This window comes from Mauremys reevesii, linkage group 4 (genome assembly GCF_016161935.1).
Source record: "Mauremys reevesii isolate NIE-2019 linkage group 4, ASM1616193v1, whole genome shotgun sequence".
Taxonomy (NCBI): domain Eukaryota; kingdom Metazoa; phylum Chordata; order Testudines; family Geoemydidae; genus Mauremys; species Mauremys reevesii.
Window position 1 is genome coordinate 122,316,137 of NC_052626.1, and position 22,794 is coordinate 122,338,930.

At 45.4% G+C, this 22,794-nt stretch overlaps 2 protein-coding genes across 10 annotated transcripts in view; one reads left to right on the forward strand and one right to left on the reverse strand.

The window, feature by feature from the left end:
• Positions 1-914: 914 nt before the first annotated feature.
• Positions 915-4,669, reverse strand: LOC120402912 (jerky protein homolog-like). Of its 2 annotated transcripts, none has more exons than XM_039533493.1 (2): positions 4,336-4,669; positions 915-3,741 (listed from the first exon to the last, which is right to left on the reverse strand). In XM_039533493.1, exon 2 carries the CDS (start codon positions 3,265-3,267, stop codon positions 1,654-1,656), a length of 1,614 nt encoding a protein of 537 aa, XP_039389427.1. In that variant the 5' UTR covers positions 3,268-3,741; positions 4,336-4,669; the 3' UTR covers positions 915-1,653. The 2 variants fall into 2 exon arrangements, with proteins under 2 accessions (XP_039389427.1, XP_039389425.1); XM_039533491.1 differs by having other exon boundaries at positions 915-3,744.
• A 208-nt stretch (positions 4,670-4,877) lies between these two features.
• Positions 4,878-22,794, forward strand: part of PPP1R12B (protein phosphatase 1 regulatory subunit 12B) — a 166,544-nt gene continuing 148,627 nt past the window's right edge. For 2 of the 8 annotated variants that reach the window (XM_039534408.1, XM_039534403.1), the window contains exon 1: positions 4,879-5,231. In XM_039534408.1, the coding sequence (XP_039390342.1) occupies positions 4,944-5,231 (288 nt within the window). In that variant the 5' untranslated portion in view covers positions 4,879-4,943. Of the gene's footprint in view, positions 5,232-22,794 lie in introns of all 8 variants that reach the window. The other 6 variants (XM_039534402.1, XM_039534409.1, XM_039534407.1 and 3 more) reach the window with 5 other exon arrangements.

Sequence of the window (22,794 nt, forward strand, 5' to 3'; positions counted from 1 at the left end):
TTAGCTGATCACAATGGCCCTTTTTGGGATTGGAATCTATGACTTTCCAGGCTGGGCAGCTCCCTGTGTACACTGTGAATTCCCCAAAAAACTCAGATCGCCTAAGCAGGTCCGCTTTACTTTTTTCCTCAAAGCACAGTGTCAAAGGTTGAGTCCAGAGGTGAGAAGTTGCCTTCACCTTTTCCCAAATATTTCCTACGAATCCCACTTAAATTTGTTTGTCTAGGACACTGTTTCAAAGAGTCCTTTGAAGTTCACAACATTTCCTACGGTAAATGTTTAGCCATGTTTCCTCCCTAGAGATGTTCTATACAATCCCACAATTATACATACACATTTGCATTTTTAATATAATGAACTCCTAAGATACTGAACATTAATTCAATAAGGTTTAACTTCATTCAATAAGGTTGGACCAGGATATTTAAGGAAATTGCCACATCTGTCACACTGACAGCCAAAGTCCTTTTTGAAAAACACAATTAATGCAGAATTACAGAGATTTTTGGAAACAGAGATAAATAAAAACAACTAAGATGCAACAGATGTGGGAACCACTGACAACCAGGAGAAAGAATTTTAATAAAACATGATTTAAAACCATGGTCTCCCTCCTATATCAAAGTCAGCCTGCATAAGGCCTGAAACTGGAAACACTTAACACCATGAGTATAATGCTTATTACCATGAGTAGTTAGTTCTATTGTTCAGCAAGAGTTCGATCTTGCACACTAGACTGAAGTCAATGGGCCTACCCCTATGTTTAAAGTTAAGAATGTGCTTAAGGGTATGGCTACACTTGCGGCAGCGCTTTGAAGTGCGAGTGTGGTCGCGGCGCCAGCGCTGGGAGAGAGATTAGCTTACAGCGCTGGGAGCCGCGCTCCCAGTGCCGAGGCACTGTTTACACTGGCGCTTTACAGCGCTGTAACTTGCTGCACTCAGGGGGGTGTTTTTTCACACCCCTGAGCGAGAAAGTTGCAGCGCTGTAACGCGCCAGTGTAGCCAAGGCCTAAGTGTTTTGCTGGATCAGGGCAGAATGCTAAGCATCTGGTAGGCTCACGTCCCCATAGGCTCTGCAAAGTGATTGTTGGGCAAACAGATATGTAACAGGGAAGTTAAGTGCCAATTCTGGCCACCAGAGGGCGCTCATAATGTACAATACAGTAGAAACTCAGAGTTGCAAACACCTTCGGAATGGAGGTTCTTCCTAACTCTGAAATGTTCGTAACTCTGAACAAAAGGTTATGGTTGTTCTTTCAAAAGTTTACAACTGAACATTGACTTAATACAGCTTTGAAACTTTACTGTGCAGAAGAAAAATGCTGCTTTTAACCATCGTAATTTAAATGAAACAAGCACAGAAACAGTTTCCTTACCTTGTCAAACTGTTTTTTTAAACTTTCCTTTTTTTTAGTAGTTTACGTTTAACATGGTACTATATTTCAATTTTAAGTAATTTCTCTTGCTTCTTTTTTAGTGTTAGTTATCCATGAAATAAAAAAGCCAACATAAAGGCCCACCAATTCCAATGTCCACTCAAATAGCACTAAAAAAATGGTGCAGCAAAACGTACCGACAATAGTCTTTATAATGACAATTAAAAAAAAAAAAGGTATCCAAACTTAATTTTCCTGCTTAACTTTACAGCATAAACTATGTAGACTTGAAAAAATCTTTAATCGTACTTTGCTTGAGGTTGCTAACAAGCTTTTTTGCTGCCAAGGTGCGTAGCTTGTGAAGCATCATTAGGTTAATTGGTGTGGCTTCAGGCTGTTGTTCAAGCCATTGAAGACAGGCAGTGAAGCACTCTTCTGCTTGCATGTGTGGGATCTTCTTGGCGTTCTCCCCCTCCTTGTCGCTGTCACTGTCCGGTTGTGCTGTTTCTCGTACCAATTCAATTATCTCATGGTCACTAAGAATAGGGTGTCCATTCTCATGTTTATCTGCATTTAGCCATTCCTCCTGTTCCTCCATGGTGATATCCAAAAGCTGTCGCTCTTCAGAAAAATCTAGTTGATTTATTTCCATCTGCTCATTGTTTTCCAAATTATCTGGTTCAGTGTTATCAATACACCGCCAAAGTGTATTCCATGAGCGTCTCAAAGACTCAGAGGTAATCTCACTCCAGGATTCGGCACACATGTAGACAGCATCTTTGATTGTCAGCTGTTTACAAAAATCTGTGTAAGATTCAAATTGCATTGATCCCAGTAATAATCGCTGTAAGAGGTTTCGCTTGTATCGACATTTCATGTTTTCCAGAATGCTTCGGTCCATTCGCTGAATGAGGCTGGTGACATTTCGTGGCAAAAACAAACAACGAATGCTTCCATCTTCCGTCAATAGATTTTCAATGGCAGGGTGAGATGGAGCATTGTCCATCAGTAGCACAGCTCGGATAGGTAACGATTTTGAGGTAAGGTAGTCCTTCACGAGTGGAACAAAGTGTTTAAAAAACCAGTCAGAGAAAATGCCTTTATCCATCCAAGCACAGCGCTGGCTGTAGTAATGGACAGGTAGAGCTGACATAGTGACGTTTGCAAAGCAGCGAGGTTTCGCCTTTTTATGAATGAACACCAATGGGAGACGGAAATCCCCGCTTGCGTTAGCAGTAGCCATCAGCGTGACCCGATCTTTACTAGATTTGAAATTCTTCCCCTGTTTTTCTGAATTGTCTGCCAGAGTCTCGTTTGGAAGCAGGCGCCAATACAAGCCCGTCTCGTCGCAGTTAAACACTTGGTCCCGGGTAAGTTCGTGCTGTTCAATAAATGATTTGAAAATGTTTTTAAATACACCAGCAGCATTCCAGTCACTTGTTAGAAACTCTTCTTGCATCCTCAACTGCCGTATTCCATGCCGATTTTTGAACCGACAAAGCCACCCTGTGCTTGCTTTAAAATGGTTCTCACCTTTGTCTGGATACATTTCTCGGTAGAGTATCTTTGCCTTCTCTGTAACCATGACGCCACTTATAGGAGTGCCTTTTGATCTCTCTTGTGCAAACCACAGATGCATTGCCTTATCAAAAGCATCATCAGCAGCCTTGCGCACAATACACCTGCTTTTTACTGTCCCGTTGTCTTTGGCTTCTTTTGCAAATTGCTTTATTTTTTCCTGGCTTTTCCGAATATCTGTGATGGTTGATTTCCCGATACCATATTCTACTGCTATGTTGCTGAGGCTAACACCACTGTCGAGTTTTTTTAATATTTCTAGTTTTGTGTCAATTGAAAGCGTGACACGTTTGCGCTTCCTACTGCTTGCCATTTTGCTTAGTCACACAGTATTTGCTTTTTTCCCCCCTCTGGTGCTGCCTGATTGCGTAATTCCGGTTCCAAATGAGGTGTGTGGACCAGTTGACCAGTTAGTTTGTAACTCTGGTGTTCGTGTCAGCGAGGTTCTATTGTATATGTAACAGAAACATACTGAAACTATCAAATAAAATGTAGTCACGGACTCCTAATGGAAAACTGAAAAATATTCTGTTTTGAAACAATTCAGCTCTGATCTAATATGTTCTGTTTTCCTTTTTCCCCGTCTCTACTTGTTGTTGTTTATGAAGATAGGAACTTTGTTACTTAAAAATTAATCTGCTGCTCCTTCTTTCTCAGTTTGTAACCTTAAAAATATTCCCACTACAAACAGATGTGATGTATCAAAGGGAGTGTACTGAATTCAGAATAAGGCGCATGAATGGGTTTATTTCTAAACAATGAAGTTCTTCCTTTCAATCAAATGTTCCTACTGATCAAACAGAAGACAAAAAGAAAGAACATGTTATATTAAGTTATTACAATTCATTATTATTGAGTAATTAAAAAACACACTTATGAGGAGGCAGGGGAAAGTTTGTATGTGTGCCTTTAGGCCCTGATCCTGCAAACAGTTATACATTATCCATTGGTTTCAATGGGACCACTCATGTAAAGTCAGGCAAGCATTTGCAGTTTGGCATCAACACTTCCGGCCTTTTGAATGCTTTAGGCCCTAATCCTACAAATTTCAGTGGGCCCAGTAATGTGCTTAAAGTGCCGTCTGGGTGGATGTGTTTGCAGGCTCAAGGCCTAACTGGGCAGATTTAACATATGTTTTTTTACATACATTTTACAATCTATTTCTTTGAATCACACTTAGAAAATCCACAATTGGGGACTGTTTTGGCAAGACACCCCCAAGAGGCAAAATACGATGCCACGCTGTAACAGACGCCTAGGGCTGCTAACATTGTAGTGCAAAAATAGAGGGCAGTTTTCTTAGCACCCCTGCCCTACCCCTCCTCCAGGGGTATTATATTCACTGTCATCATCATTCGTAGCAATAATACGCAGTACTCACCTGCATTTACAAGGTATTTCTTGCTGCTTTTTGCAGCACGCGGCAACTCCTGATCTTGCTGTACAGAGATGCAGAGACAAGGGACGACCCTTGTCACGAGGGGCTGCTGGCCAACCTAAAGCCCCATGTTTGGAACAGCCTCAGCTTTGCATGCCTGGGAGCTGGGGGACGTGATTGACTGATAGCCCCTGCCCGTCTGGGGGTCATGAATCCCTGCGGGGGAGGGGGGCTGGATTCAAGTGGGGCTGCAGGGGAAGACGGAAGCGCTGCGTCTACCCAGCCCGCAAGAAAGGGGAAGCGCTTCCACCTTCGGAGGTTGCAGCCTCGCGGCCCTGTCCGCTTGGAGTTCTGGGAGTTGTAGTCCGAAGGGGGCTGTGCGCGAGCGGGCGGAAAGGACGGGCGCGGCTCCTGGGCGCGGAGGCGTCTGGGAGTTGTAGTCCGCGCAGGGCCGGCGGCTGGAGGGCCCGGGGGAACTACGTGTCCCATGGTGCTTCTGGGCGGTGGCGCCTGCGCGGTGCGGCCGAGGAGTAGTAAACATGGCGGCGGGGGCGCTGCGCTCTCCTCCGGGGTGAAGCTCGCTGCGGTCCCTGCTCCTCAGTGCGGCGGCGATGTCGGAGCCGGGGCACCTGGGGGTGAAGCGGGCCGAGTCGGCGCGGCTGCGGCGGGCCGAGCAGCTGCGGCGCTGGAAGGGCTCGCTGACCGAGCTGGAGCCGGTGGCGCCGGTGGGCGCCCGGGGCCGGCACCGCGGCGGGGGGGCCCCCCGCGTCCGCTTCGAAGAGGGCGCCGTGTTCCTGGCCGCCTGCTCCAGCGGGGACGCCGAGGAGGTGAAGCGTCTGCTGGCCCGCGGCGCCCGCATCAACACGGCCAACGTGGACGGGCTGACAGCGCTGCACCAGGTACCGGGACCGGACCCCTCCCCCGGCCCGGACCCCTCCCGCGCCCGGTCTTGACAACTCCCCCGGCCCGGACCCCTCCCCGCGCCCGGTCTTGACAACTCCCCGGCCCGGACCCCTCCCCGCGCCCGGTCTTGACAACTTCCCCCGGCCCGGACCCCTCCCCGCGCCCGGTCTTGACAACTCCCCCCCCCCGGCCCGGACCCCTCCCGCGCCTGGTCTTGACAACCCCGGCCCGGACCCCTCCCGCGCCCGGTCTTGACAACTCCCCCGGCCCGGACCCCTCCCGCGCCCGGTCTTGACAACCCCGGCCCGGACCCCTCCCCGCGCCCGTTCCTGACACCCCCTGGGACAGGACCCCCTCCCCGCGCCCGTTCCTGACACCCCCGGGGACAGGACCCCCTCCCCGCGCCCGTTCCTGACACCCTCCCCCCTCGGCCCGGACACCGGTCCGGACTGCCCCCTGGCACCAGACCCCACGCGCCTGATCCCCCAGGAAACTGACAGCCTGGCAACACACCCCCATACCCCTGGGAGAGCCTCTCTCCGGGACCCCCATGGGACTGACATTAGCAAGACCTTCTCTCCCTGGGCTGTCACACACTTCCCCCCCCCCGGGGGGGGGGCTGGGACCCCTCAGATCTCTCCTGGACTGGCACTTCCAGGGGGCCTTCCCTCTGCACCCTCAGCCCCTGAATGATTCTTCCTGTGGGATTGGTACCCCCAGGGGACTTTCTCTCCCAGACTGTTCTGGACTTACCCCATGGGGCCACCCCACACTGATCTCCCCACCCATCCCCAGGGTTGTCATCTCCTTCCCCGGTAGGTGGTCTGTTCCACTCCCCAGGGGCCAGGACTTCTTGGGCTTGATGCCCACTTTCGTGTGGCTGACTCCTGGGGGACAGGCTGGTTATGCCCTGGTGTCTGAGAGGTAACTTCCTGACAAAGGCAGGGTAATTGCTACCTCCAAATCTCACAGACAGGGCTATGAAGAACCAAGTACCTATGTCAAGTACCAGCTGTGGAGGTGGGAGGTAGTAAGGGTCAAGGGGTGCTGTCCCATCACCTTCCTGTAGTGGACATCTTCACCAGGTAATACACCTGGTAGTTCTTCTCCAGGTAATTGTATCTAAGGACCCCATATCCACTGAAACAAAATCTGCCCCTTCAACTTCCTGTGTCAAGTAATCTTTGCACTGCACAATGTAATAACCTTCCTTCAGGCTGTTGACCAGACTAAGATAATCCTCTTCTTCTCTTCCCCCCACCTGGCCCTTTACAGTCCCACTCTGGAATAACTACTGATCACTGCCCAGCGCTATGTACAGAGAATTCTCCTCGCTCATCAAATTTCATTCTCCCTCAGTTTAATGTTCTCCTTGCAGCAAGTTACACCCCTACCATGCCACTATTCACTCTCCATGCCTTATGCTACATTGCCTTCCCTCCCCCAATAATAGCCACATGGGTTTTCTTTCCACCGGTAACAAATAATACTTCATCCCCAAGAACCCAGGAGGAGAAGAAAATAAGACTGTAGAGACTTGGCTCAGTCCGTTGTCTTTTCCTCTTGGGTTGTGGGGAGGGAATCACTGAGGAGAAAGAAAACAAAGCTTTCAAATATCTTGTCAGTTTCTTGCAGGAGAGGGCAAGATCAGATTGGCCATTTTTACCTGCAATGCCTATATCTGGGTCTTAAGATGTTTAGGAACAAAGTGAAATAAACAAGGCTTTGGTGTGAGAGAGGTCCATTTTGCATATCTGTCTCTGACCCTGTAGCATCTAGTGCAATAACATGCTATCTGCTCTGGCTATTTTAAAAATCAGGCAATTTGATTATTGTAAAATCTCACAAGGAAATGGAGCAGCTAAATGAGCCAAATAGAGTGCTGGGCTGGCTGTCCAATGTTGCAGCAGAGAGAGAAATTGACAACCCTGATTTCTTGAAACTTTATATGTAGAAACTGTTTCAGCTTTAGGACTGTGTTTTTTCATGTCTAGAAATAACTACTGTACTTGGAAAACTTGGGGGTTGCCATTTTTGCAAGGTCAAAATGGGCTCTTGTCTGCCTCCTCGTATCTACCATGTGGGAGTTGCCCTGATACTTTTGACTTCCAAAATTTTTTTTTTCTTGGCAACCTTTGCAGAGACCACAAGGTGCCAGAGTCTCAGATAAGCAACATGGATTCTATTAATATAAATCCAAATGTACCGCAAACTACGCAAAAGTAACCTTAGAGGCTAGCCTTAAAATGTCAAAATCTTGGAAATTCAGAATCAAGCCCAATTCATCCCTTAGCTTACACTGTGCCTGTGTAATGCAATGTGTTACATGATACAGTGTATTAATGTCAGATCTGTGGTACCCTGGTACAACAGTGAGGCAGCTATATGTTTAAAATGACTGGCAAGGAGCTTAGCAGAGCATCTGAAATTACAGCTGGTTGCTTTTGTCAGTGAAGTCAGGTTTATTTTAAATTGTATTTAAAAGTTCTTGTTTCTTGCACTGGCTGAGACCTTGTAGACTAACTATCACTGCATTAGATTTTTGTGGTCAAGTGATAAGACCTTGAAATTATGGTTTTATAAAGAATATGCTGATTATGGTGGCACAAAAAAGAAACAGTAGTTGAGTCGTGTAGTAGCTCCTGTCTTGGTTTGGTTAGTATTGTGAACTGAAATACATGGGACACCTAGCAACTCTGTTCAAGGAATGTGACCGTTTCTGATCTCGATGTAGGCTGTGGTCTGCATTCATATTTCTCATGACCAAAGGTGACGTGGTTTGACATATCCTTATTAGCCCATCTCCTCCTCTGGGCCAGTCTGATTGCTTGAGTTTACAGGTATTAAAGGAGTTTTTTAGCTATGGTATTGTGCAAAACACCAAAAGAAAACGTAGTGAAAAGCCATAATTCACATTTTTCTGATAGTGTTATTTAATAAGTTGTACCTCATAAGCTATATAACATTTGTACTTCTACTTTAATTATCTTGGTGGTAATAATGGATAATCCCATGGACTCTAGCAACAACCGTAATGTAAGTAGTTATTGAAGAGTTTAGGGTGTAAAAAGTATTTGATAGAGGAAAATTGAATTAGTGGTGGATGTAGCATGGTAGAGTTGGAAGGAGAGGTTCTCTTGGAGTCCAAGATGGAATTGTTGCCACAGTTTGAGGAAATTATTATATCGCCTTGCTGACGCTTGCAATGCAGACCTCCAAAAAAAGCTTGTAATTAAGCATATCGCTACTTGTCCGAGTTTTCAGACATTGATGATGATATTCTTTCTACCATGAGATCAGATTTATTGAATGAGGGACCAGCGATCAACAGACAGCACCCAAACTTCAATTTGCATATGGAAAGGTTTCTATCTTAGTCACTAACAAAAGTGTTGGATAACACAGTAAGAATAGGAGTACTTGTGGCACCTTAAAGACTAACAAATTTATTTTAGCATGAGCTTTCGTGAGCTACAGCTCACTTCTTCGGATGCATAGAATGGAACACACAGACAGGAGACATTTATACATACAGAGAACATGAAAAGGTGGAAGTATGCATAACAACAGGAAAAGTCTAATCAATTGAGATTCGAGTTCAGCAGTTTCTCTTTGGAGTCTGTTTTTGAAGTTTTTTTGTTGCAAAATTGCCACCTTCAAGTCTGTCACTGAGTGGTTAGAGAGTTTGAAGTGTTCTCCCACTGGTTTTTGAATGTTATGAAGTGAAGAATAACATTTAGTAAAACCTTGATATTGTAAACTGTTAACTCATCCATAAGAGTAGTTCTTAGACATGTGTAGTTTCATTTGCTTCACTTTGACTACTCACAAGTGTGAGGCTTAATTGTATGAGTAAAGATTTGCAGGAAGGGAGGTGATATTTTGGTTGCTAATAAACTTTGCACTAGTTTCCCCCTCCCGTGTTAGTGTTGCAATTTTTCACCATGATGCCAGACTAAACATTCTTGTATATATTATGAATTCATGGAACACTGTTTATATATGATAAAGTTGATGCTGACTGATATAAATTTGTCAGGTACAACATGTTTTACATCAAATGATAATGCATGTGTAACCGTAATATATCTGAAAATCTGAGTGATGGTGTTTTGGTATTGAGTGTATGGGTCACAGGATGTTTTCTTTCCTATTTGGAAGATGACACTCTGGATAGTGTGAAGCCATCCCTCAAAGCCAAAGTAAGTTGAAGGTCCTGACAAACAGCTAGTGTGTTGACAAAAGCTGCAACAAATAGAATATAATACAGTCTGAATATTTCTGAAATACGGTTATTTTTAATGGCATTAAAAACATATTTTGGGGAGAGATTTAGGGCAGATGGTATAGGGTGAATGATGTGCACGTACACTTGTAAAACCAAATGGCTCCGTAAAGAGGACAGGGGTTCTGTTAATTGGAACAAGTCTGCTTTGTTGCTGGGGTGGTTGGTAGGAAATGTTTTCTTTTCCATTAAAGCAAGTACGTTTTGGCAAACTAGGTGCTTGTGTTCAAGGAGTTAAAATGAGACTTTCGGTACAAGCAGAGGTTTGTCTAGCTCAGCAGTTCTCAAACTTTAGTAACCTGAAGACCCCCCATTTTGTTTTAAAATTTTTCGCAGCGCTCCAAGCCGGCTTCTGATTTTTCCCTGGGGTGCTCAACTCCTGCGCAGCCCCAGGCCCCACCCCGTCTCCACCCCTTGCCCCAAGGCCCCACCTTGTCCTGCCCCTGCTCAACCCCTGCCCCTCCTCTTTCCCGCCTCTTTCCTCCCCCCGAGCGTGCCCCGTCCCCTCTCCTCCCCCTCCCTCCCAGCGCATCCTGCACACTGCTGAACAGCTGTTCCGTGGTGTGCAGGAGGCACTGGGAGGGGGGGGAGGAGTTGCAGTGGGGTCAGTGGCCTCGGACATGACTCACGGACCCCCAGGGGTTTGTGGACTCCAGTTTGAGAACCGCTGGTAGCTCATTGGTTTACGCAAGTTAAGAATGTGAGTTTCAACTTCCTGCTATTTCATTCTTGCGTGATTTTACATCTTCATATATAAAATGTCACACAAAATAATATTGGTTTAGTTTCACTGGAAGCACTCAGTGGCTTCACACATTTTATTGCTTTCATACAGGGTAAATTTGAAGCATCTTGCACTTTTCCATTTGGATAGCCATAGCTATTGGTCTCTTCTTCCATAAATGTTTCACCCGGTTTTGCTAAGAAAAAATATATATGTACTTCGGGAGACCTACTCTTTGCTATATAACTGTGAAATTGTATTTTGAAAATGACCTTTGAAATTACAAGTGGCATTACAGAGCCTCCAGCTGGCGGTGGCCATCTTTCTGAGAAGTGTCATGTGTGGTATGTGAGCCTGATCTGATCTCAGATATGTTTGGTGTAACTCAAAGTAGACTTCAATTGAAGTTGTGCACTTAGCCCAGTGACCGTAAAACTGTTTCTGGGTTAACATCAGCCAAACTCACCATGTAAACCTTCAGTAGCTTTACATGTGTTCAATATAAAAATTCTTGCTTTGATTGTTTTTAGTATTTTTAAGCAGGATGGAAAGTAGTTTAGTATCTCTGATATAATGAGTAAGTTAATGACACCAGCTGTTTCCACACATCAGCAAAGCCTCCATTTCAGCTGGAGAATTAGAAATACCAATTTCAGTTAGACTTTATTTTCAAATAGTTTAGGCATGCTTTGAAGCAGGACTCAAGACTGTTCGTGGTGGGTGGGAGGCGGGACTCAGCAATCAATTTCTGCAAAACTTTAAACTTTCTCTAAAAAACAATGTTTCTAGTTCTCCTTGTTGTGAAGACAACTTTCTGACCATTGCGTGGTTTTGGGTCTTGTAGGCACCTCCAGTGCCTGTGCTGATCATCTTCAGAACTTGGCCAAGCAGCAGCAGTGTGAAATTAAGATTTGTAGCACTTTCATTGCTGCCATTCGGAACCCTGAGGGCATTAGTGGAACTAAAGTTTTGGGCCGGCTTTACGCTATAGCTGTTTAGGAGAACTCTGAGCAGCAGCAGGCACTAGAGCTATTCATGAAGGGAGTGCAGTTCAAAGGGGAGCCCAAAAATTCGAGATGAAGGGAAAGGTAGTGTAATGAAGCCACCTCCCCATTCTCACAGCAGCCAGGAGGGGCTCTCAGGAGGAGGTATGTATGAAGTAGTGAAGGGTATATTTGGCTAAGTATTCAGACATCACATTTGCATGTTCTGCTTTGGCCTCTATATCTTTAAATTTAGTTTTGCCTATACATCCAGCTTAATATCATTTAGGTATCACTGAAACATACTCAATTCCTACAAGTCAGAGGACTGGTTTGCTAGTCAAGGTGAAACATACCTGTGCCATCACACCTGCACAAAGCCACTTCTCCAAGCTGTGCTTCCAGCAATTTAAATTAAACAGTGCTGTACTGGTTGTACTCTACTTAATTATAACATTGTTCATCAAATTTCTATTTGATAAATTGTTAGAAATATAACTTAGTACTAGAGCTGGTTGAATAGTAGGAAAGAAATGTCTTCTTTGATATCTTTTACTGTTGTTCGTCAAACAATATATTCTCCAACTACTGTTTGAGCAGCTGTGGGTGTAGCTGAATACCCCAGAGATGGATTGGTCAGACAAATTAATTGGACAAGGACTGATGAAATGTGAAGAATAATCACTAAATACTTTGTGACCAGCCCAATTCACTCAATTTCTCTTGCCTTTGGAAAACTTTTTTTCCTTTCTGCATTCACTCCACATCTTTTCTTTGCTGTATTAAATCATGATCAGGCCTTTTTTTTTTTTTAAAAGAGCTGTCCTCAGTCCCTTACACCTGCCTCCATACACCTGTCCATGTGCCCAGAAGTAGGCTTGGAAATTATGCCTGGCACTGAATAACCGGAGGACTAAAATTAACCACATACTGAAACCAAACTGGTAACTACCTGGCCAGGACAGTGTCCAGTGAGAAGCCAACACCCTTTCTCCCCCATCTATTAGGGAATTCCTACCAGGATGCTTTTCTTGGCCCTTCATCAGGGGCAGCATATTTTATATCCTTCTCTTGGCTAGTAGGTGTTACATTTTGAAGCCAGCCCTCATACCTCTTATCCAGCTGCTAGAAGGTAGGGGGAGGAGACATCCTTTGTAGTCCTAATACCCCCCACTCTGTTGCACCCCCAGTTTACTAGCTGGGAGGAAGATGGGCAGGGGTATCTCTGTTCCTTCTCCAGCATACTGACACCAGTATTGGGGGAGGGCCATCTATGCTACTTCCTTTTCCAGCCTCCATTCAGCCCTTAGTAGGGCTGCTCAGAGCTTTCCCAAGCAAGAACAAAGTGAAATTGATGAGATTTTTTTGTTGTTAGCTTCACTGCTGTCCCCAGCTTTCTCAGTAGCAGCTCTGAGAACTGACAAGTAGATCCCTGTGTGGATACAAAATTTGTATCCATGTCAGATCTGCATGTGGATATCTGGATGCAGTTATCTGCAGATATAAAGCAGACATCCGTGGATTTACAGGGTTCTTCCGACAAGACTCTGGCCCTTTAAGTCTATTAATGCTTCAGAAAGCTTTGAGCAGTAGCAGTAATGCTGTCTGCAGATTTCAGAAGAGGAGCACTGTGTTTGTTTACACTCAAATGATGCTTGGAAATTTACTTTCACCACTATAAATTATTATTTTTTTAAATGAAAGCTTGGATTCTACAGGAAGCATTCTTTTTGCCTGTGGCAAATAAACCTTTAAGGTGCTGGGTGGGTGTAACAATACTGTGACCTAATATGAAGACACATTGAAGGCCTTATGACCAACCTGCGTAAATACTGCTCCTTATGCCAGCAGGTGATATAGGAATCTTGCATAAAAACTGCTTCTCACACTGAATACCTGGAATGCTCTGCCAATTTACAGCTATGTCATAGCACATCTGAAGCCTGAGCTGTAGGAACCAGTTGAAAGAGTTCTGTTGCTGTTAAAGCCTGAATGAGATTACAATACATTCTATAACATGAAATAGGCAGAAGTGTCTGTGGTAAACTTCCAAGGCTAGGGTTCAGTTGATATTTTTGAAGGGTAACGAAGGGGGCTAGGGACTCTTTTGAAAGTGCCGATTAGGTGGAGTGTGGCTCGTACGGCACTCACCGCAGTTCTCACAAAGGCCATAACACATCGAGATCATCACTAACCACTAAAAAATGTAGCACTTCAACTTGATAAAAATAGTCCCATGATCTAGCTCTCCATTGAGGATTAGTGCATGCAGCAGGTCTGAAAAGCTGGTGTGGTAGAAGTATGTATATTAGAACAATTGTCAAAAAGTGAAACACCACGCAAATGAGTTTTTTTTTTTTTTTTATTACAGACTTTACAAGATAATTCTCTTCTGGGCTAGGGGTGAGAGGGTGGAGTTACACATGCTATAACTTATGCGGGGAAAAAAGCCTTTTTTAGAGGACTGGGGTAGGGTGTAACTCAAAACAGAAATGGAGGACCCTTTCAGGGATATTTTGTTGTTTTTCTCAAGAACAAAATCCTCCATGCAATGAATGAGGCTGCTTGGCCTAGTGGTGGTGGTACAGCTTTAACATGCTGAAGGAGCCAGTTCTGATTCCGGGGATCTGGGTTTGAAGTTAATTTCAAATGTTCCCCGAGGGTAGACGCAGCAGGGGTACGCTAGGAGGTGCACTCTTGCAGTCTCCCTCCCTGGACTGCAAATTCACAGGAACCTGTATGAACTTTACAAATCCCAGAGCCATTGTTGTGGGACTCATTCTGTACCTTCAGCTTGAACCGGTGTACAGATAACCTGTCTAGCGGTAGCTCTGTGCAGACCCAGAGGGGGGCATTTGTAGGCTCTTAACTGATAACTAAAAAGCCTTGAAAATGGAGGGGAAGGGAGATTGCCCTGCCCCAAATCATCCCTGCTCCTACAACCATCAGTGTTTTTCAGAGCTTGGAGGTTTCCTGGGACACTTATTTTTACCTGTCAGTACCCTGTAGAGGTTATGGATGCCTCAGTGTTCCTGCCTCCCTCTTTCTGTGCAACTCCTGAGAAGAACAGAAGGGCAGAATAGGAAGTCTGCTAATGCGCATCAGCTGGTGTGAAGTAGCAGCACTCCTTGTGTGTAGTGGTTGCAGGGTTCTCCGTTGCATGCCGATAGGCAAGTTGCTGTGGAAGGTGCTGGTTTTGTTGTGCTCCTGAGTTCATTGGACTGTGCTGAGCTTGGAGCACTTCTGGCTAGGCATCTTGTTTTCCTCTGTCAAGAGGGGGGAGGGGTAGCTCAGTGGTTTGAGCATTGGCCTACTAAACCCAGGGTTGTGAGTTCAATCCTCAAGGGGGCCACTTAGGGATCTGGGGAAAAAATCAGTACTTGGTCCTGCTAGTGAAGGCAGGGGGCTGGATTCAATGACCTTTCAAGATCCCTTCCAGTTCTAGGAGATGGGTATATCTCCAATTATGAAGAGCTTTTAAATGATAAAAATCACAACTCCAGTGTTCAAAACTTCGGCATTTGATCTTATGTTTTGTAATGTATGCAAGATTTACAAATGGATACTAATTGTGTTCTTTAGAGAGGAAAATCTTGTGCAGGGGCCTCTGGTTAGATTTAAATCCACTTCAAGTTTCAGGTGTAAAAACAGATGTTTGTAAGTTAAGTTCTGAAATATTTTACAACCAGCCCTAAAAATTCAAGAGTCATTTCAACTCCTTGGTCACAGAGTGGACTTATTTGAAACTATGTAGAAAACTAAATCTTTACCCTAAAAGCAAATGGTGTAACTTTGGTCTTGGTGTACTCACTTTGTTTTCACTCCTAACAAAGGGATTTAAATCCTGCTGTAACTGGAAAAATGGAACCTCACCCCTAACTTTGAGTTTCGCTCCCAACATTTCCACAATACAATAAGCTGACCTTGCAGAGGGACACTAGAGCAACATCGGGTTTGCTTTTCCAGCATTGAGCCTTAGTCGTAAATCTTTGTGAAATGTACAGAATGTGGAATGACCACCTGCCATTAGCCTTTTCTGTGTCATTGCCTTTTCAGGCTAAAACTAAACCTGGCCCCACTCTGATACTTTGAGCTGCAAAGTTGATCTGACATTGCAGTCGCTCAGCATCCATTTCCAGACTCTGTCTGAAGCTGCCTCCTATTTATAATTTGTCATTCGCTGCTGCCTTCCAGGCTGTTAGTGTTGCTTCTCTGCAAAGTTCAGTTTGGTCTGGAAAGGGGTGACTTCAAAACTCTAAGGTCTGGGCTAAATACCATCGTACAGTTGAACAGTCGGTGGTTTTAAAACTGCCTTAGTTAAACTGGTGTAACTGTGTGTGGGGGCACTCTGGTGGTTTACATCTGTGTAGTTTGTGTCATACAAGCGCAAGCTAAACTGATATAAATCAAGGCGGAGTGCCCCCCTCCACAAGGTTTCACAAGTGTAACTCAAATGATTTAAAAATAAACGGATGCAACCCCTGTGTGTAAACAAGTTTAAGAATCTCAGACATAATAAAAGGTATTTCTCACCTTGCCTGGTCAAGATTAGAATGTATGCAAGGGTTGGTTAGTCTGTCCCAATCAGAGGTTGTGGGGGATTTTGTCATGTGTTCGCTGTCCACATAGCCAATAATAGGTGCACTCAATTGTCTGACATTTAAATTAATGTCTGTGTAGGAACAGGTATGTTGACTAGGAGTTTGGATTTTCTCCTTTGGTGGAATATCGTGTAGTTGAGAGAGACTGGAAGGGCCAAGTTCAATTTTGTGCTATCTTAAGTCTTCCTTGGGGCTTGTTTAAGCGAGTTGTACTATTAAGCTGTGTCAGGATCGTTAAAGCAAAACAAGCCCCACTGTGGATGCATACCACATCCTTGGGGAGACAATGTAGCTGCATTAAGGCTCCCAGCATCCCAAGCTGAGGATGTGCAGCTATTCTTCTACATAACCACTGAGCTAGCTTTTAGAGGGGTCTGTGAATCCAGCATCATGAACTAGCTCTATAGGAGGAGGGGCTCATCTTCATACCCAACATCAAATTAGCCCCGCAATATGTTTAAAATAATGATACTTAGCACTGTACATCTCAAAGCCCCTCCAAGCCGGTTACAAACCAAGAATCTAGTGCATGCAAAACATGTCCAGGATTTGAAATCCAGAAAAAAAAATTGACAATTGAAGAAATATTACCCCTGATCATTTCGTTCAGGGCTCAGGAATAAATGATTTGATTTGTCTGATCAGCAACATTCTGTCATCATCTTCCTCCTTTGTAGACCTTGCATTTTAGCAGATTGATGGAATTTTCCAGAGCAATACGATTCAGTGTAGGAAGTAATATGTACAAATAACACTTCAGTAGCCTAAATACATGAAAAGCACTGGAGTAGGAAGTCCTCTCTCCTCTCACTCTGACAGTGCCCCACCCCGGTGCTAGGTGATGGTTTTGCTGCTTGTGGAGCTTCTGTCAGATACAACGTAAAGACAAAGCCCTGAATATTGCAATCTTGAAATGTCAGTGAATCTCTTCATAAAAGGGGGGTGTTGTGTCCAAATCTCAGTTTAGATGATTGGACTCTGCTTCCTCCCCTTCTCCCCCCTCCTCCCCCATTCACTTGCAGCTCCACAGTTGCAAGGTTGCTGTGGACTTTTAGATAATTGTCCTGTTTCACTGCAGCGGTAACTGCACTTCAGTCGTGAGTAAACTGATCCCTTTGCCTGTCTGGCTGAATTCACAAAAACTGTTGTTGGTTGAGCACTTTGGGGGCTTAGCTAGAAGGCGCTAGACAAGTACATTGCAGTTACTATATGCCCTGCATTTCTCTCCTTGCCTTTTTGTTTCCTGAGCTTGCTCTTTCTCTAGCGCTGCCAGAATGACCCAATTAGATACTCCACTGGTCAGGTAATGCTAATGCTCTACTGGAAGAATGCCTGAATGATACTGCCAGCTAAATGCTTTAGAGCTACCTTGCCAGCCCTGCAAAGGCAGCAGCCTTGCCTCTGAGTCATCTCAGGCACTCTTTCTGCATGTGTGTGCCTGAGTGGTTTCACTTGGAGATGGTATAGAGAAACGTGCTCTCTGCCCTTTCCATAGAAAATCTCGTGTGTCTGAGGTGGTTAGGTGTCTGAACTGCACAACTTCTGCAGGCTGTGCTTTGCTTACCCTGTGGTGACCTCACAAACAACCGCACGTGTCCTCGTGACCACCAGGGCAGGTGAGTGTCATTCCTCTTTAGTTGGGCTTCTCTATGATTGCAGTTTGCTCAGAAAGCAGTCTCACCTTTGCTTGCTGGCTTAGCTAGCGTGATCATTTTACACCTGCACTGGGTTCTTTGTTGACTCACAAAGTTGGCACTGTTGATCCTAAAGCCCTTATCTGTGTTTGCATTTTTCTCATGGGCATTTCTACCCAAATACCAACTCTGTGAAAGCTCCCCACCATCTCATCATAACTGGTAGACAATCTTGCCTTTGCCCTGCTTGACCCTAGGTATGGAATTTCCTTCCCACTTTCTCTCTGTAAGCCACACAGTCCACATCCTCCCAAACCTGTGTTCCACATGGTTGTGAGTAACCACTGGTAGTTCCATGTTTGTTTGTTTTTGATGAAAGTTCGAAGAAGATGGTCTCTGATTTTTACTTAAGTTTGCTGTTGATCTCTCCCAATGGACTGGATGGGTGGGCTTAGGGTGATCAGAGAGCAACTGTGAAAAAACGGGATGGGGGTGGGGAATAATAGGCGCCTATATAAGAAGTCCCAAAAAATGTGACTGTCCCTTTAAAAATGGGACATCTGGTCACCCTACGTGGGCTTTATAAATGTAACTCTGTTAAATGAGTTAATTGTGGTGCTGGGTAGACCTAGGGTTGCCAACTTTCTAATCACACAAACCTGAATACCCATGCCCCTTCTCTGAGGCTCCACCCATGTCCTGCCCTGCCCCTTCTCTGAGGATCTCCCCCACTCGCTCCATCCCCCCTCCCTGTGGCAGGGGATTTGGGTGCGGGGGGAGGGGGTGAGGGCTCCAACTGGGGATGAGGGGTTTGGGTGTGGGAGGGGACTCTGGGTTGGGCAGGGGGTTGGGGTGCAGGGTCCCACCAGCACTTACTGCAGCTCTGAGGAAGCGGCTGCCAGGTCCTTGCGGACTCTAGGTGTGTTGGCGGCCAGGCAGCTCTGTGGTGTGCACGGCCTTCGTGCCCGCAGGTGCCGCCCCTGACAGCTACCATTGGTCGGTTCCTGGCCAATGAGAGCTGCAGAATCTCCACTCAGGGTGGGAGCAGTGTGTGGAGCCTCCCTGGCCGCCCATGTGCCTAGGGGCCACAGGAACCAGGTGGCTGCTTCTGGGAGCCCCAGGCGGCTGCTTCTGGGAGCCCCAGGGTCTCGCTGCGCTGCCAACTGGACTTTTAACATCCTGCTGACTGGGGCTACCAGGGTCCCTTTTCAACCGGGCATTCTTGTCGAAAACCGGATGCCTGGCAACTCTAGTGCTACCTCTTATTCCAAGTGTATGAGTTTAAAGTTCAGAGCATATTGAAAGACTTATTTAGATCCCAAGTCAATAGTGGCTATAGAAATACCGACAGGTATGCCTAAATATTATGTATTCTACCATGGCCATTTCAAGCCCTATTGGGTTGTCTTCAGTAGACAAACGGATCAGTGCCATGGCGTCCAATTTTAACTTGGAAACCTGTTAATCCTTAAGAAAACTGCTTAAAGTAGCAGGAAGTGGACAGGGAACAAAGAGTGGACTTTGTCTGCAATAGCTGGGAATAAATCCATATATGCTGACACACTGTTGCTAGACTTCTGTAAATTGTGCTGTTTATAAAAAGTCTCTTTCCGCTGTTGCCCTTTACAAAATCAAAACCTGCTACTTAAGGGAAATGGGCTGGTCTCTTAATGTAATTTGTTCCCAAAGCTAATCTTATTAAACAGCAATATTGTAGTGGTAAAGCTATATGCACTGTATAGCCCAGTGTGTTCTAAACTGTGGAAAATCCAATGTTGCAGCAGGATGTCTGCCTTGATCTTGGGAACAAAGTGTCCCTTTTTAAAAGTTTATTTTAAATACAGATTTTAATCTAGGTTCTTAGAATAATGCAAGCAGTTGTGATTCCAAAAACATGATCAATGAATGTGGCAGTTCCTACTTCATCTACTATCTTTCCCTTTCACATGATTTGCAATATTGCCATCTTAAACTTCAATCTAATCTTGAAGATATTGCAAAATTCTGTCATTGTTACTTGTATATCAAAAACTACTTTTTCCTCTCTTTATCTTTACTGCAACAACTCTTGGTCATATATTGCTTCGATTGCTGTACCGTCTTTTTCCCTCCTCCAGCCTAGCCAAAACACTGCATCTCAAGTCATTTTTCCTGTTGATCACGCCCTCACCCTCCCTTGAATCCTTACCCTTGTTTTCTTTCTACTATACAATTCAGGACCGTACATCTCTCTCTTAGGCCAGGTCTACGCTTAAAACTTAGGTTTACCCAGTTACATTGCTCAGGGATGTGAAAAATCTACCCTGGAATTCTTCCATCAATCTGTCTACCAGCGATGGGAAAACCCTTTTTGTTGCTATAATGCGTGTCCACACAAGTGCTACAGCAATGCAGATGCAGCACTGCAACTGTGCTGTGTAGCGGTTTAAGTGCAGACATAGCCTTAGTTCCCTTTCTTGCTCCCTTCACTGTCCCTGCCCATACCTGCTCTCCTTCTAATCCAGTCACTTTCCAAGTGTCCTATTTCCTCCCAATTTCTCCTTCATTTGTTTTTGTCTATTACCTCCCCACTCTCTGACCTCTTGTCCTTCCAATGCATTGTCTGTCTCTTGTCTAGTGTCTGAGATTGTAATGGCTTAGTCTGTTTTGTAAAGAACAGTAAATATTTGTGGTGCCACATAAATCATGGCTGATACTGTTATGGCTTGCAGGGGGAAAAGCTTCTAGAATAGAATGCTTTTAATTCTTGCTCTTGCAGATAATGTTCAAACTGTCCTGCCGTTATACAGTGCACTGTCAGCTCTATTGCAGTGCCTGCTGTCAGTCAGACAAAGGGTACGTCTACACTACGGGATTATTCCGATTTTACATAAACCGGTTTAGCAAAACAGATTGTATAAAATCGAGTGTGCGCGGCCACACTAAACACATTAAATCGGTGGTGTGCATCCACGGTCCGAGGCTAGTGTCGATTTCTGGAGCGTTGCACTGTGGGTAGCTATTCCGTAGCTATCCCATAGTTCCCGCAGCCTCCCCCGCCCCTTGGAATTTCCAGGTTGAGATCACAGTGCCTGATGGGGCAAAAATCATTGTCGCGGGTGGTTCTGGGTAAATGTCGTCAGTCACTCCTTCCTCTGGGAAAGCAACGGCAGACAAGCATTTCACGCCTTTTTTCCCTAGATTGCCCTGGCAGATGCCATAGCATGGCAACCATGGAGCCTGTTTTGCCTTTTGTGCCTGACATCGTATGTGTACTAGATGCTGCTGACAGAGGCGATTCAGCAGCGCTACACAGCAGCATGCTTTTGCTTTTGCATGACAGCAGAGATGGTTACCAGCCATACTGTACCATCTACCATACCATAAATTGGTAATAAGATGATCATGGTTACCAGTCCTTTTGCACTGCACCATTTGCTGCTGTCATAAGTGCCCCTGGCTGAGATCAGCCAGGGGTGCAAAAGCCAAAATTGGGAATGACTCCCTGAGTCAATCCCTCCTTTTTGGTATCTAAAAATAGAATCAGTCCTGCCTAGAATATGGGCAAGTGTACTAGAGAACCACTGTATCATAGAACCAGAGAGCACAGCTCTCTGTGTCAGATCCTGCTGAATTTATGAGCTGTATGCTATTCACAGGGGGTGCTCGTGCAACAACCCCACCTGTTGATTCCATTCTTCCCCCAGCCTTCCTGGGCTACCATAGCATTGTCCCCCCACTTGTGTGATGAAGTAATAAAGAATGCCGGAAAAAGACACAGTGACTTGTTAGTGAGAAATGAGTGGAAGGCAGCCTCCAGCTGCTATGATAGTCCAGACAGGACAGTAAGGAGTGTGGAGGAGAGGAGCCCAGCATCCCTCTGCTAGTCCAGGGGCAATTGAATCTTTTCTTTACACATGAAGGGTGGGGGCTGATGGAGCTCAGCCCCCTGTTGCTATGATGACGATGGTTATCAGCCATACTGCACCATCTACCAGGAAAAATTAGGGCCAGGCGCCCTTGATTGACCTAACTGATGCTAGTCGGCATGGTTACCAGTCCTTTTGCACTGCCCCATGTGCCAATAGGCTGATGATGAGGACGGGTACCAGTCATATTGCACCATCAGCCACCCATGGTGGGCGGGAGCAAGGATGTTGGTGTTGAGTGCTGCAGCATCGCATCTATCTGCAGCATTCAGTAAAGATAGGGTGACATGTTAAAGAGTCAAGAGAGGATTTTTTTCCCTTTCACTTCTGGGGGTGTGTGGGGGGGTGCGTAAATTGCTGAGCTATGCCCTGACCCACCGCGGACACTGTGTTTGACCCTAGAAGCATTTGGAGCTCAGCCAAGAATGCAAATACTTTTCGGAGACTGCAGGAACTGTGGGATAGCTTGAGTCCTGCAGTCCATGAGCGTCCATTTGATTCTTTGGCTTTCCGTTACGCTTGTCACGCAGCAGTGCGCTGAGCCCCTGCTATGGCGTCTGTCTGGAGATTTTTTAAAAATGATTTTGAATTTCATCTTCTGTAACGGAGCGCTGATAGAACAGATTTGCCTGCCCTTACAGCGATCACATCCACATGGTCCATGCGGGAGCTCTTTCTTTATTTTGATTTTTAACTGCATCATCACATGGGCTGATCGGAGCGCCACGCTGGGCAAACAGGAAATATTCAAAAGTTCGCGGGGCTTTTTCTGTCTACCTGGCCACTGCATCCGAGTTCAGATTGCTGTCCAGAGCAGTCAGTGGTGCACTGTGGGATACCGCCCGGAGGCCAATACCGTCGATCTGCGGCCACACTAACCCTAATCCGATATGGTAATACCGATATTAGCGCTACTCCTCTCGTTAGGGAGGAGTACAGAAACCGGTTTAAAGAGCCCTTTATACCGATATAAAGGGCCTCTCAGTGTGGACGGGTGTGGCGTTAAATCGGTTTTACGCTCCTAAAACCGGTTTAAACGCCTAGTGTAGACCAGGCCAAAGTGAGAGGTGACAGAGTTACGGCACTACACCACAGTGGGAAGATGAAGGGATGCAGAAGTGATAAATAGAAATGATTCCACAGGCCCCATTGGGGAAATGGTGTACAATCTATTCAAACTCTGGAGGGCTCTTCAGGGACCAAGGGCTGCCAGTAAGACATTGGGTTGGAACAGGTATTCTGTTGTTTCTTCCTTCTTCCTAGAGACCTGAAATTCTGCATTTCTACTGGGAATAAAACTGAAATTTGTAACAGCAAATCTGATTCTGCATTACTTTGTACACAAAAGATTACTATTCCTGACTATTAGCATTTAAAGGGACGCTTCATTAAGACTAATGAGGAAAGTTTACACCTTAGCACTG

Excerpts from the sequence above, each read along its gene's own strand:
- LOC120402912 (XM_039533493.1), bottom strand. The coding sequence starts at position 3,267 with ATGGCAAGCAGTAGGAAGCGCAAACGTGTCACGCTTTCAATTGACACA.